General features: G+C 47.7%; 1 protein-coding gene across 3 annotated transcripts in view; it reads right to left on the bottom strand.

Moving 5' to 3' along the window:
- The window catches only part of CUX1 (cut like homeobox 1), a 349,697-nt gene that overhangs the window by 91,475 nt on the left and 243,218 nt on the right, over positions 1-15,004 (bottom strand). For all 3 annotated transcript variants that reach the window (XM_073884183.1, XM_025864557.2, XM_025864556.2), the window contains exon 9: positions 10,385-10,433. In XM_073884183.1, the coding sequence (XP_073740284.1) occupies positions 10,385-10,433 (49 nt within the window). The remainder of the gene's footprint in view (positions 1-10,384; positions 10,434-15,004) is intronic.

Here is a 15,004-nt window from a genome sequence, read left to right as displayed (position 1 = left end):
ACCTGGCTAAGAACACGGGTCTGTTAGCAAGGCAAGCCCTCCTTCTATTACTTTGCTAAGGCTGCTGGAACAAATTACTACAAATTTAGTGGATTTTAACGACACACATTTATTATCTTATAGTTCTGGAAGTCAAGAGTCTGCAAGCAGTGGGTCTCACTGGGCTAAGATCGCACTGCGGGCAGGGCTGTGTTCCTTTCTGAAGCTCTGGGGGAGAATCTGTTTTCCTGCCATTTCCAGCTTCTGGAGGCCACGTGCATTCCTTGGCACGTGGCCCCTTCCCTCCATCTTTAAAGCCAGCACATCGCTCTAATGTGGGTTCTTCTGCATCTGAGGACCCTGTGATAACACGGGGTCTATTCACACCCTCCTGGGTCATCTCCCCACCTCAAGGTCAGCTGTTAACAGCCTTAGTCCCCCTATGCCAGGTACATTAATGTAAATTACTGTTTACTAATGTAAAGTCGTTGGGTTTAGGAGGTGGCATCTTTGGGGACCATTTTTCTGGCTACCATACTCAAGGACACATAACACCACATTTGGACAATTTTGAGAAGAAGGTGAGCCCTCCTTGGGGATGATCTCTTGGCCTGCTCTCCACAAGGCCCTGTACTCTGGAAAGATAAAAGAGAGGGGAGGCCAGTAAGGCCAACAAATGAGTCTCCCAAAGGGATGGACTCCATTGCTCTGGAAAGCACACAGCCAGCTTCTGGTCCAAAGCAATACCCACACATGACTCCAGAGAATAACCAGAACCCCAGAGGTGACCCTGCTTCAGTGATTCTGCAGAAGAGAGGTCAGGAAGGCCTACTACAGGCCAGAGATGAGACACTTATTGTCCTGTGTCCCAAGCTGGCCCTGTGCTGGTAACCCAAGTCCCTGTTTAGACCCACCTAACTCTAAGACCCCTGTGTTAGGGTGAATTAGGTTAGGTTAGAGCGATACTAGGTCACCTGCCAACCTCAAGAAAATTTCCATGCAATCAGGTACACTGTACAACATCATACAACTCCCAACCCAGTGGCCTATCCCTTTTAGATATTAGTTTGGCTCCCAAAGACCCAAAGGCTAGCTCAAACAGTAATCATCGTAATCATCATCATCATCATCATCATCATCAACCCAAAGAGTCGAGCACATCACCTACTGATACACCTGCTTATTTTATGTCGAAGAACTACAGTCTCAGAACCTTTAAATATTTACAAGCGTGGCAAAAATCTTATTAAAACAACCTAGAATTACAATGGCCATTATGAGGAACGTTCTAGTTAGAGAAGATCATTTAAGCAGTGCACTTGAAAGCAAGGGCTCCCAAATCAAACAAACCAAATGGGGTACCTATTAACTGGCAGGCAGAAGTCTCCAAGATGCTTCAAAATTCCAAAAGTTTCATTGCAAGATTCATCGCAAAAGGCTAATTAATCATTGAACACAGGTTTATCCACTTTGGGCTTCCTTTTACAGAGGAACCAAAGAGATTTGGGTCTACCAGTAAGAAACATTTTGTGCCACACTGAAAAACTTACTATGAGAAACCACGTTACTAGAAATTATACCACGTATTTATACGTTTGCCAAGCCACAGAACGCTGATGTAAAAGTTCATGATTACTTACTTACTTCTTCGTTTCCACTAGAAATTCAAGGCTCTTAAGGGCTAAAAATTCTAATATGGGTAATTAAACTACTAGAAATAATAAAGGAAACATCTCCGTATGCAAGGGAAGTAAGATGTGTGTTTTCAAAGGATGTATGAAGGCATTTGTGTTGAGGGAAAAGAAAATGATTTTTTTTTTAAAGATTTTATTTATTTATTTCACAGAGAGAGAGACACAGCGAGAGCAGGAACACAAGCAGGGGGAGTGGGAGAGGGAGAAGCAGGCTTCCCGCGGAGCAGGGAGCCCAATGCGGGGCTCGATCCCGGGATCCTGGGATCATGACCTGAGCCAAAGGCAGACGCTTAACGACTGAGCCACCCAAGCACCGGAAATGATTTTGTCTTAAAGCGAGGCTGTTTACTTCAGAATGGGAGAAAGGAAAAACACAGGGCAAAATCTGAATGCAGAAAAGAAAAGTTGTAGATTTGTGGAAAAGAAATCTTTGGAAAGAAATTTTCATCTGTGGTTAAGCTAGCTAAGATTAGAATAAATTTAAATACAGTTAAGTGGGTTTTAACATCAAAGGTGATTTGGCACACAGAGTTTGGTTTTCTCTCTTTTATTTTTTTAAAATAGATTTTATTATTTTTAATTAATCTCTATACCCAACGTGGGGTATAGCTCTCACAGAGCTGAGATCAAGAGTCACATGCTCTACTGACGAAGCCAGCCAGGCACGCTGGTTTTCTCTTTTAAAAGGACAGAGTTTTCTTGAACTACTGTTTTCTCTTGATAAGAGACTGTAAAAGGTTTTTTTTTTTTTTTAAGATTTTATTTATTTATTTGACAGAAAGAGACACAGCGAGAGAGGGAACACAAGCAGGGGGAGTGGGAGAGGGAGAAGCAGGCTTCCCGCGGGGCAGGGAGCCCGATGCGGGGCTCGATCCCAGCACCCTGGGATCATGACCCGAGCTGAAGGCAGACGCCCAACTGACTGAGCCACCCAGGTGCCCCTAAAAGGTTCTTCTTTACCTTTTAAGGAGCCTGCTTAGAAAACGAAGATTTTGTGTCTTGTCAAAATAATTTCTTGGGTCTTTATCAGGTCTTTGATTCCTTAAGAAAGTTGTCTTCTCTACTAAATGAGCTAAGGGTTTTTTTTTTTTTTTTTTTTTTTAAACAACTATTTAACTTTCCACATTTGCCTTCAAGGTCTTCAGTTGTCACTATGGTTAAATAGAAGAGTAAGTTTTGTGTCACAGTGACCTATGATCCTACTTGACCAAGTGTTCTAAAATCCTTTGTTTTTTGTTTTTTTTTTTTGACAAACTTCTGTGAATCAAATGCTAAATGAACTCTTTTTGACTTGGAACTAACTTTGAGATTTTTACAGAGGGGTCCTGGGACATCTCAAAGGATTTATTCTCTTGCCTTATAAAAAGGGAGATGTTAAACCTAACTCAGCTTATTTGGTTTGTTAAATCACACGGGAAGCTTTGTACTGAGTCTTCTTTATGTTGTATTTGTATAGGTATATAAGTGTTTCAGAAATTGTGTGAGATTCCTAGAAATCTGATTTATCCTGGTATTATGTCATGATTCCAGCTATTATCTTAAAATGTCATACATCACAGAAATGACCACAATTCCTTATCAGATGAACTCTCAGCAGATCTTTCACAATGGACATTTTGAAGTCTTTGTCATTTACAGAGTTGTTTTACTCAGATGTTTTTGCACAAGTTTTCCTACAAAAGTGCTTCATCTTCACAGGGTTTCATGGAAAGGACTGTGACAAGTCCAAATTTTGGACAACCAAGATGACGAAACTGAACTGGGTAAGAATTTCCAGAACATACGGGGAAAAAAAAACCCCACTAGATTCAAGCACAATGAGGATTAATAACAAGGAAATGAATGAACTGAGGAGAATGACTAATTTTTATGACTTCTTGTTTGAAACACTGATGTTTCCTTTTTTCCAGATTTAAGGAAACTTTTCTCAACTTGATCCCTCTGGAACTCAGAAACTTTATTCTTTTCACAGCAGTCTAGCTTGTTTTTGGGTAAGTTCAATGAGAATGTGTTCTCCTTGTGACAGGACACCAATGGAAGTATTGGCTATATTACCAAGGGTTTGACCTGCTTGTCATTATTTGAGAGATGTGCATAGACTCAGATATGACCAGACAGCTTTAAGGAACTAAGCTTGACTTTATGAGGCCAATAAATAAAGCCCCTTAAAAAAATCAACCTGGTTCTTTGCTTACAAGGTTCCAGCTTTGAAAGCATGGAGGAGCTTTTGTGGTCAGTCACTATTCTTGCTGCACTTAATGTAAAACACTTAATGTAAATAATCAGGCCAAGCTGAATGTAAAATTACTTTTACTGTGATTATCTGTAGTAAAAAAAGAATAGGGGTGATTGCAGAGAGAAGACTTATGTTTGCACCTTTGTAGATAGCAGATACTAATCCTAAACTGTCTGAGGTTTTTTGGATAAAAAAAGACCTATAAATTGGAGTGGATCCTGAATTCTTCTAGTTTCCTCAAATATCTGGCCATGACTCTCAAAACTAATGTTCCCAATTTCCTCCCGCTCTTCTGATTTGGATTCATGAGGAACAAAGACTGCCCTTGAATCTCCTTGGAAGGGACGAGACCCGGTCCTCCTCACTGCCCGGATGGCAGCCAGACTCCAGGGACCTGAAGCTTGAGTACACATCTCACAGCTAAAGAAGGCTCCACTCGACAGCTGGTCTTGTTCGAACGCTGGAGACCCTCTGCGTGGAACGACTAGGAAGAGAAGCAAATGACAGCGATGTAGGCTGCTTCTCCCCAAGATGCTGGATGGAGACCTCATACTTGAACTGAACATGACACCCTTTCTTCGCTTTTGTTCCTTGACTCTGGGGTTAGCCTGGAAAGATAACACCATCATTCGTATCTCCCAGGCCACTGCTAGGAGCAGTGGTAACCTTTGCCTTTCAGACTGCTGGATTTGTCATAAAGAACTCCTACCTGTCCATTAACAGCATCACCTTAGTGGGAATGCTTTGTGCCCTGATAGGCTGATCTTTGCCTGGGGCGGTTATCATTCTCCCTGGGCCTGTGCATGCCTGGCTGGCTGGTGCATAACTGGGCAATGCCTCTTGGTTTATCTAACGTGCCCCTAACTGTCCACAGACTGAGACAGCTCACTGGTCAGCCTCTGAATTTTGAGTTAGAAAGGACCTACTGGGAGGCACTGGTGGTTCAGGATTTGCTTCCTTTGCCCAGGTCCTACTTCCCTGGTTAGCAGTAAATGCCAATGAGGTCATGACCAGGAACCTCTCCTTAACTCTTGAAAGTACTGGGGAGTATACTGCCAGAGCAACAGCCACTCAATAAAGACCCTTAGACTCTCTGGCCAAGGTTGTTCTTGATAACAGGCCTTGATCATCTTTTGGCTGAACAAGAAGGGGTCTGTGCTGTGATCAACACCACTTGCTGCACCTGGATTAACACTTCTGGGAAAGTAGGAACTCGTTTACATAAAACCACTGAGCAAGCCACTGGGCTTAAGAAAGGGGACTCTTTCAACAGGATCGCTCTTTAACTTATTTGATTTTGAATTGTTTGGGTCTTGGGGACCATGGCTCCAAAGTACATTCCAGACACTGGGAATTATCCGGCTTATAATAATCATAGTAACCTCCCTGGTGTGCTGTATACTCTCAAAAGCTTTAAATGCATGTTCGAAGCCACTAACCGTCAAGCGAATGATCTCAAGCCTGGAATGTCAGAAAAGCAATGAAAAGAATGACCCACTAAGAAATGGTGAGCCTGAAGTCGTGATCCTGTGACCACCACAGGAATTCCACAGAAAACATCATGGCCTGGGAATATCACAGAGAAGATCAGTAAAAGCTGCAAGATTACAGAGTGGTGGCTGAGAACAGCACTAACGCCTTAAATTTTGATCACAAGACTCTCCCTGTTAGGCTAAGAGTCTGATCAAAAGGGCAGAATTGTTAAAAGAGAGACAGCAGGCCCAAATGGAGTCACTTGTGCCAAACCCCATGTCAGCAAACTAAGATGGAAGACCTAACCTAATTGCAGTGTCAGCCTCTCCCGGGAAGGGGACCTTTAGCCCATCAATCTGGAATTTCCTGGTCAACGCTAGTGAGGTCATCTGTCCAACAGACCCCTCCTGGCTCCCATAGGAAGGGGACCCCACCTGAAACAATCAGCTCTTTCCTTGTCCTTTCCTTTCCTGCCTATAGAAGCCTTCTATTATCCTCGGAGCTCCTTTCTGTCTGCTGGATGGGATGCTGCCTGATTCAGGAATCACTGAATAAAGCCGATCAAGGTCTTCAAAATTTACTCAGTGGATTTTTTTCAGCAGTGTTCTCTCAGATGTGTGAATTACTACCCTCATTCTGTAGACGAGGAAACACACCAGGAGCCTGGGGGTTCGTTCAAGGCCACATGGCTTGGAAATAGGAGATCTGGGATGCAAACCCAGTTGTTCCCCATTGGAATCCAGAAACCTTGGTTCAAGAAAGTGCCGTGCCTTGCTGGGAGTTCCTGTGACTCTTTGCATTTTTCTCTACACTTGGCTCTTTTCCTCGGGGAGGTGAAGCTGTGCTTCAAGCTCATGGTCCTCCCGTTAGGGCAGTCTCCTCCGTAAGAATCAGCAGGTTAGCAGAAGGAGGACCACTCACAAAGAAGGACCTCCTCCTGCCGCCGGCTGGGACTCTGTGCCTCCAGCAGCTCACATTAGAGCTGCTCAGAAAGGTACACGGGTGAGGGTACAGCTGGCCAAGTGCCAGAATGGCCGAAGTCCCCAGACGGCTTTCTACGGTCGCAAGGTGCAAAGTTGTGGCTTCTTATTTATCACGCAGTCTTCAACGTTCTGAACCATCACGGCCACCAATCAAGGCAGCGCGTCTGAAGGCAAGTGCCTTGAAGTCTAATGAACAGGTGTAAATGAGACCCCGGGCTGTCGGCTGCTGACCACTCCTCCACTTTGCCACAATAGAAACACGAGTGCGGCAGCAAGAAAACAGTTTCAGGTCTCAGTAGAACATTTTGACTATAAACCTAGTGCAAAAATAACGTTATATGCCAATGAACTAGTAAATTGCTCCTCTTGGGGATTTCCCTTGATGGGAAAGGCGGCTGAACCAGATGTCTGGCTGTGCCTGCACCGGCGTGCGGCTCCTTTGTCCCCCTCCTCCCGCCCTGCCGCCTCCTCTCTGCTTGGGACCGCCTCATTGCGGGCCCGAGTCTGCCTTGCCCTGAAACTGATGCTTCCAGTCGTTCCACTCCCATCCGTTCTCTGATGTTCTGCCAGGGGGATCCTTCTAGAACACATGTCTGACGTCTCACTCCTGCCCAGGATTCTCCACCGTTCTCAACAAGAGGTCTTCCATGCAGAGGCCTGACGTTCAAAGTCCTCCCCCAAACCTGGATCTAGATCCCCTCCTGTGGGCCTACTCTCCCACCTTGCACCTCCTTGTTTTGGCTTTACGGAATGGCCCAGAATCCCCAGGGCTCACCATGTCCTTCTGTGCCTGCCTGCAACACTGTGTTCCTCATGGCCACGCCGGGCATGTTTCTCTTTGTTAACCCACGGAGTCAAGTGCAATCCCTCCTTCTGTTCCCTCTGTGTCTGATCCCTGAACTCACACCCACAGCGAGGGCTGGCCCGCATCTGCCTTCACAGCTCTGGGGGCACACAGCTCTGGGCACCTCTGGAGAGCCAGGACTGCGAGAGGGCTTCTCTACATCAGGAGTAAGGTCCCTCCCACCAGCCTCCGGCCTCCAAGTGTGGCCATGGCCATGAAAAAGCCTGACCCCTTCCCTGGGCCAGCCCTGGAGAGCTACGGGACAGAATCCATGATGTTCCCACCCGAGGCCTTCCCCTTTGTAACCCTGTCACATCCCAAGTTCCTGAAATTATTCCTCTGGTGCTTGGTGTCAAGCCCCTCTGTCTCCTCTCCCTGTTCCCCAGAGATCAGGAAATGTCCCCAAACCTCCTGATTTCTTTTGTAGGACGGTTCCTTCCTGGTCCTGGCCATGGGGTGGAGCCTGAATGCACTCGAGGTCCAGCTGTCCTCATAGTGTGGTTTCCAGAATATATTACATAATATATTCTGATATTATATATTATATATAATATATATATTATATATATTATATATATATATTATATAATATATATTCTGATATATTTCCAGAATTCTGGAAATATATTATATAATATATAAATATATTATAATTCCCTGGGCATGGACTGATTGCTACAGATTGGTGCAGAACACTACTTCCTTCATTCTAGAAACTCTATTTCTATTAACGCAGCCTGAGGTTGCATTCATTTGTCTGGGCAGCCACATCAGGCTCTAACTCACCCTGAATTGTCGGTTAGAACTCGCCTACACTTCTCCCATGACCACCACGCTGGTATTTCCCCAGCGCAGGACTTTATAACTCTCCCACCAAATATGCGCTTCTTCAGCAACTACAGATTTATCTAAGTACCTACTTCGTACTTGGGCATTTTAACCTCTAACCCCCAGAGCAATCGTGCAAAGGAAGTACCAGTTACCATTCCCTCCCTTTCTTTCTTACATTTAAAAAAAAGTTAAAACATTTTAATCATGGCAAAATACATAGAAAATACACCATCTTAACCAATTTTCAAGTGTACGTTTCAGCAGTGTTAAGTGCATTCACGTTGTCGTTCAACCGATCTCCCCAACTTTTTCATCTTGCAAAGCTGAAGCTCTATTCCCACTAACCAGTACCCCCTCACCCAGCCCCTGCCAACCAGGATTCCATCTTCTCTATGACTTTGACTCCTCTCTCCCTTAGTGTGTTCGCAGAAGTTCACCTTTTTTCTTTTCTTTTTTAAAGAACTGTAAGTAGTTAAGAGACTTGTCCGAGGCCACACAACCAGCAAACACAGAATTGGGACCTGAACCAAGGGGTGGCCCCTTTCTCCACAGCCCTGCCTGGTGTCTCCCAGGACTGAGATCCAGTCAAGTGGCCTTCGGCACTTTTTTTTTTTTTTTTAAGACTTTATTTATTTGAGAGAGAGAGAGAATGAGAGACAGAGAGCACGAGAGGGAAGAGGGTCAGAAGGAGAAGCAGACTCCCTGCTGAGCAGGGAGCCCGATGCGGGACTCAATCCCGGGACTCCAGGATCATGACCTGAGCTGAAGGCAGTTGCTTAACCAACTGAGCCACCCAGGCGCCCGGCCTTTGGCACTTTGAGAAGTATGCCAACTTGGCCCAACTTCTTCAGTACCTGGGGACTGCCTCGGAGACAGCATGAGACGGTCCATTCGATTTTCCCAGACTGCAGCTGTGTTGCACAACCTGGAGCTTACCCCAAAGCGCCATCAAAAGGAGAGGCATGCTTGAGATTGGCCACGGAACAAATCTGGGGTTCCCAAAGGGTAACAGTCTGACAGAGAAGTGAACTCTTTCTAGTACCTTCTTCTGAGTTAAGGTCTCTGAAAAGTTGAGTAGTGCCGAGTAAGAGTAAAGGGGCCAAAGTAAATTTGTTTAAGCAAATAAAGGTAAATAAATGCTTAAGCACTTTTGTGGGGTGAAGGAGAAGTAGTGCTTGGAAGTGAGGAGCTGTGTGGACGGGTGTGTTTGGGAGCTGAGAGGGTCTGAAAGAAAGGCAAAGTGACCTGTGTTCTGTGTCTCTGGTTCTGAGGGTAGCGGTGAGGAGCACAGGCTCCAATCCCAGCTCTGCACCTGACCAGCACTGACCTCAGTGTCCTTGTCTGTAAAATGGGGAATCCTATCAGCAGCGACCTGAGTGGGTTGCAGGGAGGGTTCGGTGGCTCAGTGCATGGCAAGAGCTCAGAATAGAGCCAGGCACAAGTTACTCAAGAGCTGTCAGCCCTTCTTACTACTGACAGGACCACGGATACACAGGATTCTACCCGAGGGAAACCCCTAAGCTTTCCTGTGCCCGTGGCCACAGCCTGGGGCCTTCTGAGGCCGAGAGCTCTATCACAGCTTTGGGTGTTTCTCCCCACGAATGAAGGAAATAAACGGGGAGACTCTTTCTTTCCAAAGCAGCAACACCATTTGCTAAAGTGCAATGTTTTCCTGTTTGGTGGAGTCCTCGGGGAAGAAGTCAGGGGCTCTGGGGGGGTATTTATTTATTTTAGGAGGCCTGATGCCGAGTGTGGAGCCTGATGCGGGGCCTGAACTCATGACCCCAAGATCAGGACCTGAGCTGAGATCAAGAGTCGGACACTTAACCGACTGAGCCACCCAGGCGCCCCAGGTGGCTGAGTATTTCGAGCCACCCTGTTCTGTGTGGTATTGTGTGCAGGACACAGTACCAAGTACGTTCCCCAAGGCATTCGTGACACCTAAGTATTAGCCAGGAGAGGGCTGTCAGTTGAGCAAGTGGCTTCAAAGCATTTGAAGGCAGAGATGAAGACTTCCCTACGGTATGACTCACTGGTCCAAACTCAAGCGTAACGGCTGCTGTCGGAGCAGAACTGGTCATTTAAGAAATGGATTAAGGAAAAGAAAAATCAACAGCTCCTCTGCAGTCACCAAGGGAGTCTGGGACACTGGGGCCACACCAAAGACTCTACCAAGGGACCTTCCACATACTTCTCATGACACTGGAAAAAGCGTCGACATTGACAATCATATGTAAAAAATACGAGAATAACTGGCTTTCGAACTTAGACAAAAGCATCTAGCAAGATGACATAAATAGCTATGCTGTTGGGATTTTAAGCCTGAGGCCATGAAACATCCTACCTGGTTTGCTCTTTCAAGGTCCGTCATGATCATTTCAATTTCGTCGGCCCTAGGAAGGTGAGAGAGAGAGAGAGAGAGAGGGAGAGAGAGAGAGAGAGAGAGACGTTAGTTGGCAGTGGGTGGGCTCGGGGTGACCATGGTTCCCAGCTCAGCACACAGGCCTGGCAGAGTCCTGGGCACTGGTGGAGAGAGGGGCCGCGTGGACCTGTGAGGGGACTCTGCTGCCCATCGGGAGGAGGTGCACTTGTGTTGTGGGATCGGCTGCCCTGCCCAATTTCACTGGGGAAACAGAGCCATCAAAAGATAAAATACGATGTGTCCTACCTGGAAACTGAAGAGTGCCCCCAAAAAACAGGAGGGAGAGAGAAATTCTCCTTGGAGGAGGGAATCTGGGAAGGCTTCAAAGGAGGTGATGTGTGAACTGGGTTTTGAAGGATGAACAGAAGTTTGCCAGGATGGAATGAACCACAAGAAGGTGGAGGAGAGGGACGTGGGAGGATAGGAATGGAGGCTGGCGGACTCTGCAGTCTGCTCTATTAACCACCCGAGTTCATGGTCATCACCTTGCTGGCTCATGCACAGGGAGCTGTTAGGGTCTTTTTTTCCCTTTTTTCTGTTTTCAAAGTACTACTCCTTTGAGTCATCTGAAGGCAAATATATGATCCCAACATACAACATCATGAGAGAGAAGAATGCTGAGTTCTAATAAAGGCCTAATTCCAGAAGTCTGTGGTAGGTTAGAACAGGCTACCTGGGCAAACACGGCCCCATCTTCTGTGGGACTGCTCCCCGTGGCCCCTGTCAGGAGGCCGAGGCTGACTCGGTAGGCCCGTGACAGAGAGGGAGCACAACGTTACAGCCACAGATCCTTGCCCGGATTCAGGGCCTGCTCCTGCGGGGCCCCCTGATTCCATACTCCAGGTGTACCCAGGAGGCCCCTGTTCCCTGCTCGGTGCTCTACACCAGGCCCTTCCATGAGGCTCTGCCCACCACCCGCCTCGGCCCACCCCTCAGCCCCAGGGCCCTGCGCTCCAACAGCTCCCACCACATGTGGGCCTATAAAGAGCCTCAGGGACTGTGCGGTCTCCCTGGCTTGCCCTCCACTCCGGACCCTCATCTCCTACTTCTGCCCCCACCCCCAGCACTCCCCAAAGCCAAACCCTCCTAACCGTTCCATCTCAGGGAGTAGGGCAGTCCCTCCCCCACCGCCACAGATTTGAGTTGACAGGTGATAGAGCTGAGGCCCCCGTACACTGGGAGCCTTCTGAAGGCTGGGCTGTGTGTCTCCTTCACCCTCATCCCTGGAGCTTTCTGTCCCTGAAACCTGCTCGTCTGGCTCTCACCACCACCCACCCCTAGTATCAAGAGTTGGCCAAACTGGACTCGGGCCCTGGCTGGTCTGTTTTTGTTCTTTGCTGCATCCTGAGCCCCCTCTGGCCCCGAGGCTCTCCCCAACGAGGCAACCGTATCAACCCCCAGCAGCCTGAACCGGGTAACAGAGGCCTTGTGAGAGGGTTCGATGCTCCTTATACCTGTTTGAAATAGTATCCTGCTTTGAGCTGGGTCTGAACAAAATCCGAAACAGTTTCTAAAATGGCTTAAGTGAAATGAAGCTATTTTTAGGGCAATTTTGTAAAGAAGGCAGTTGTCTCTGGAAGACCCAGACACTCAACCTGGGCCCCTGCAGTGAAGTGCTGGGAGCCGGGGGTGGGGGGTGGGGGGCTGACATTAGGAAACATCTCAGCCAGAAACCTCAAGACCTCTTGGAAAAGCCTCGGTACCATAGAAGAGAGTGTGCTGACTCCAAAGGGCAAAGAAATCACTGGAAGTGTGAAGGGGCTTAAACACGACAGAAAAGGACGCCTGACAGTCAGTATGGAGTGTCGTCAACAAAGTGCGAACTTCGTTTGGTTCAAGGTGAAAGAAAAAGTTTTACGGACTTTTCCCAAGGCAAATCCCATTGAGCACAGTTTGGCACTTTAATGAGATGGTTATTCATCGCGTATTTACAAAGTCCAGATCTACACGGCTGACTTCCCCGGCTACCGGCAGAGCTTACTCACTCCCTCACTCATCCCATGACTGCTTCCCCACACCTGCCGGTGTCCGGGCCCTGGTTGGGGTCTACAGGACAGGCCCGTATAGACATGGCTCCTGCCTTTGCTGGTGCCTCGTATTTGTGGGACAGGGTGGGAAAGGCATTGCGGCCGGGGGCCCGGAACCCGATCTGCAGGCCGCTGCACAACTTGGTGGTCTGCAGGGCAATGGCCTGGGTGGAAGGAGCCGAGATCCTGAGCCGCTGGCAGGGAGGGTTTCCCGCTAATTCTCCTGCGGGGTCCTCTGTAAGCCCCCATCTCCTTCAGTCCCTCTACAACACGCAACCTTTGCTTTACACCTGCTGTTTCTTTAGCCTTTCTTGCTGCCTTCTGGCTGGTTCTTCAGTTTGACCCAGATTTATGTAGCTGCACCCACCCTGTAACTTTGCTCTTTCGTTCCTTGGTTTGGTGATTCTGTTCTTCATACTTCATTCATTTTTTAATTTTAATTTTAATTTTTAAAAAAGATTTTATTTATTTATTTGACAGCGAGACACAGTGAGAGAAGGAACACAAGCAGGGGGAGTGGGAGAGGGAGAAGCAGGCTTCCTGCGGAGCAGGGAGCCCGATGCGGGGCTCGATCCCAGGCCCCTGGGATCATGACCTGAGCTGAAGGCAGAGGCTTAACCACTGAGCCACCCAGGCGCCCCTTCCTTCGTTTTTTAATGACTCCTTGTTTCTGCTCTGCCTTGGTCACATCTTCCTTGTTTGCTGGAGTATTTTCCATGCTTGTTTTGTACCTGTGGTCCATCTGTTTTGCTTCGGATCACAGACACTGTTGGGGTTGGGGTCTGTCTTCCAGAGGGGTGTTCCCCTCTGGGGCTGATTTCCCCCTGGAATACCAGCTACCCCTTCTGGCAGTGTAGGTGGAGGGAGGACAGAGAGGCAGGTTCTGCTCTGTGTCTCTCAAGAGGAATTGGAGCAGAAAGGTGCAGAGCAGGTGTTCAAGGCATTTTGCTGTGTGTAGGGAGGACAGAGACGGGGAGCACTCCAGGCCCTCAGAGCCCTCACTGCTAACTCCCCTCTACCAGGAGAAGACTGGCCAGGGCTTTAATTCTCAGAGAGAGGCTGCACGAGGAGCCGGCAGGTCTCCCTGGGTACAATCCCCCAGTCCTGGGGGTTTGGAGATAAGGGGACCTGTGGCTACCTGGGGGTCCACTGGCCCACCCTTGCCTATTTTCAGCCATTCCTCACTTTTTGCCTGGCTGCTGCCAGTGGCCAAGGGGCCAGTTCAGGGTCAAACACATGCTGTAGAGAACAGAGGGTTTCCCGGGATCCTGGCTTCATCTAGAGGCAGGGATGGGCAAGGATGGCACCCACAGGGGCTGGGAAATGGCACCCACATCCTGCCTGGTTTAGGGGATGTGGGTGGTCTCGAGAGCCTCCTCGCAAATGCAGACTCTTGGGCTTTCTTCTCAGGCAGTGAATGGTTGTGGATATTCATTAGTACACCGAACATCCAGAAAACAGTGCATCATCTCCAAAGGATTTCAAGGCACTTACAAAAAAAAATTAGTCACATTAAAACAGGAAGGTGCCTTCTTGGCAGTCTGAGGCAATCCCTGGAAATGAATTTCAAGTTTTTCCATCTTCTGGTCAGTTTCACTTCGGTTACCAGGCAACCGCTAAACTGACCAAAATATTGAACCAGATAACAACTACTGCACTTACCTTTTCATTCCGGGAGCAACTCTCAGATTTCCAAAGCTTTCAAATGATAATCTCAACACTGAGCTCTGCTGTTAAGGAGCGGGGGCTATTCAATACCAGGCATCCTGATGAAGACAGGGCCCAGAGGGGCTGCAGTCCCCATTCACAGAATGGACCAGAAATCACCGGAGGAGACAGTGGAAGGAACCAGGGATGCCGGGCGCGAGGAAAGGTTCAGATTCTTATTTTAAAGGTCTGTAGGCTCGTGATTGGCTTTTCCAAGGGGCACCAAAGAAGATACAACTCGCTGGCTATTTATGTGTGATCAGGGGTGCATGGCTACTGGTATTTGTAGACAAGGACCAAGATAGCAGGCTCTTGAAAGCCTGTGAGGGTGTAGTCTCGAGCACACGTCTGCCACTGAGTCTGTAAATCCGCTCCCCTCCAAACTGCTGCCCCCAGCCCCCCACAAAATGAATCCTACCAGACACACTGCCCTCAGTAAGAAATACAAAAATGCCCAGAGGTTAATACCACTAGAAATGTTCTCCGAGAAGTGAGTAATGAATGACATTGCGTACGCTTTCACAGCACGCGTGTCAACAATAGTCCAGAGGTTTTACATTCTTTTCATTTTGAGGGCCCCACTACCTACATCAGGATCTGGAGCCTGACATTAGCCTAAAATCATTTCTTTTCCAAAGTCAGTAATAACTACACATATTGTTTGCTCAGTGAAACTATTTATTATAAAAAATTTGGTTCCCTCACCTTTTTACGAGCTTGACAAAACAGCTTTCACTGATCTATTAACCTGCACTGCATTTTGCTCTGCTCCGGCTTCAAATAGCGGGTCATTTCTGCTTGGCCTAGA

Source organism: Callorhinus ursinus, unplaced genomic scaffold, assembly GCF_003265705.2.
Source record: "Callorhinus ursinus isolate GAN/ISIS: 27379988/994484 unplaced genomic scaffold, GSC_fseal_2.0 scaffold55, whole genome shotgun sequence".
Classification (NCBI taxonomy): domain Eukaryota; kingdom Metazoa; phylum Chordata; class Mammalia; order Carnivora; family Otariidae; genus Callorhinus; species Callorhinus ursinus.
This window is presented reverse-complemented; position numbering and strand designations above follow the sequence as displayed.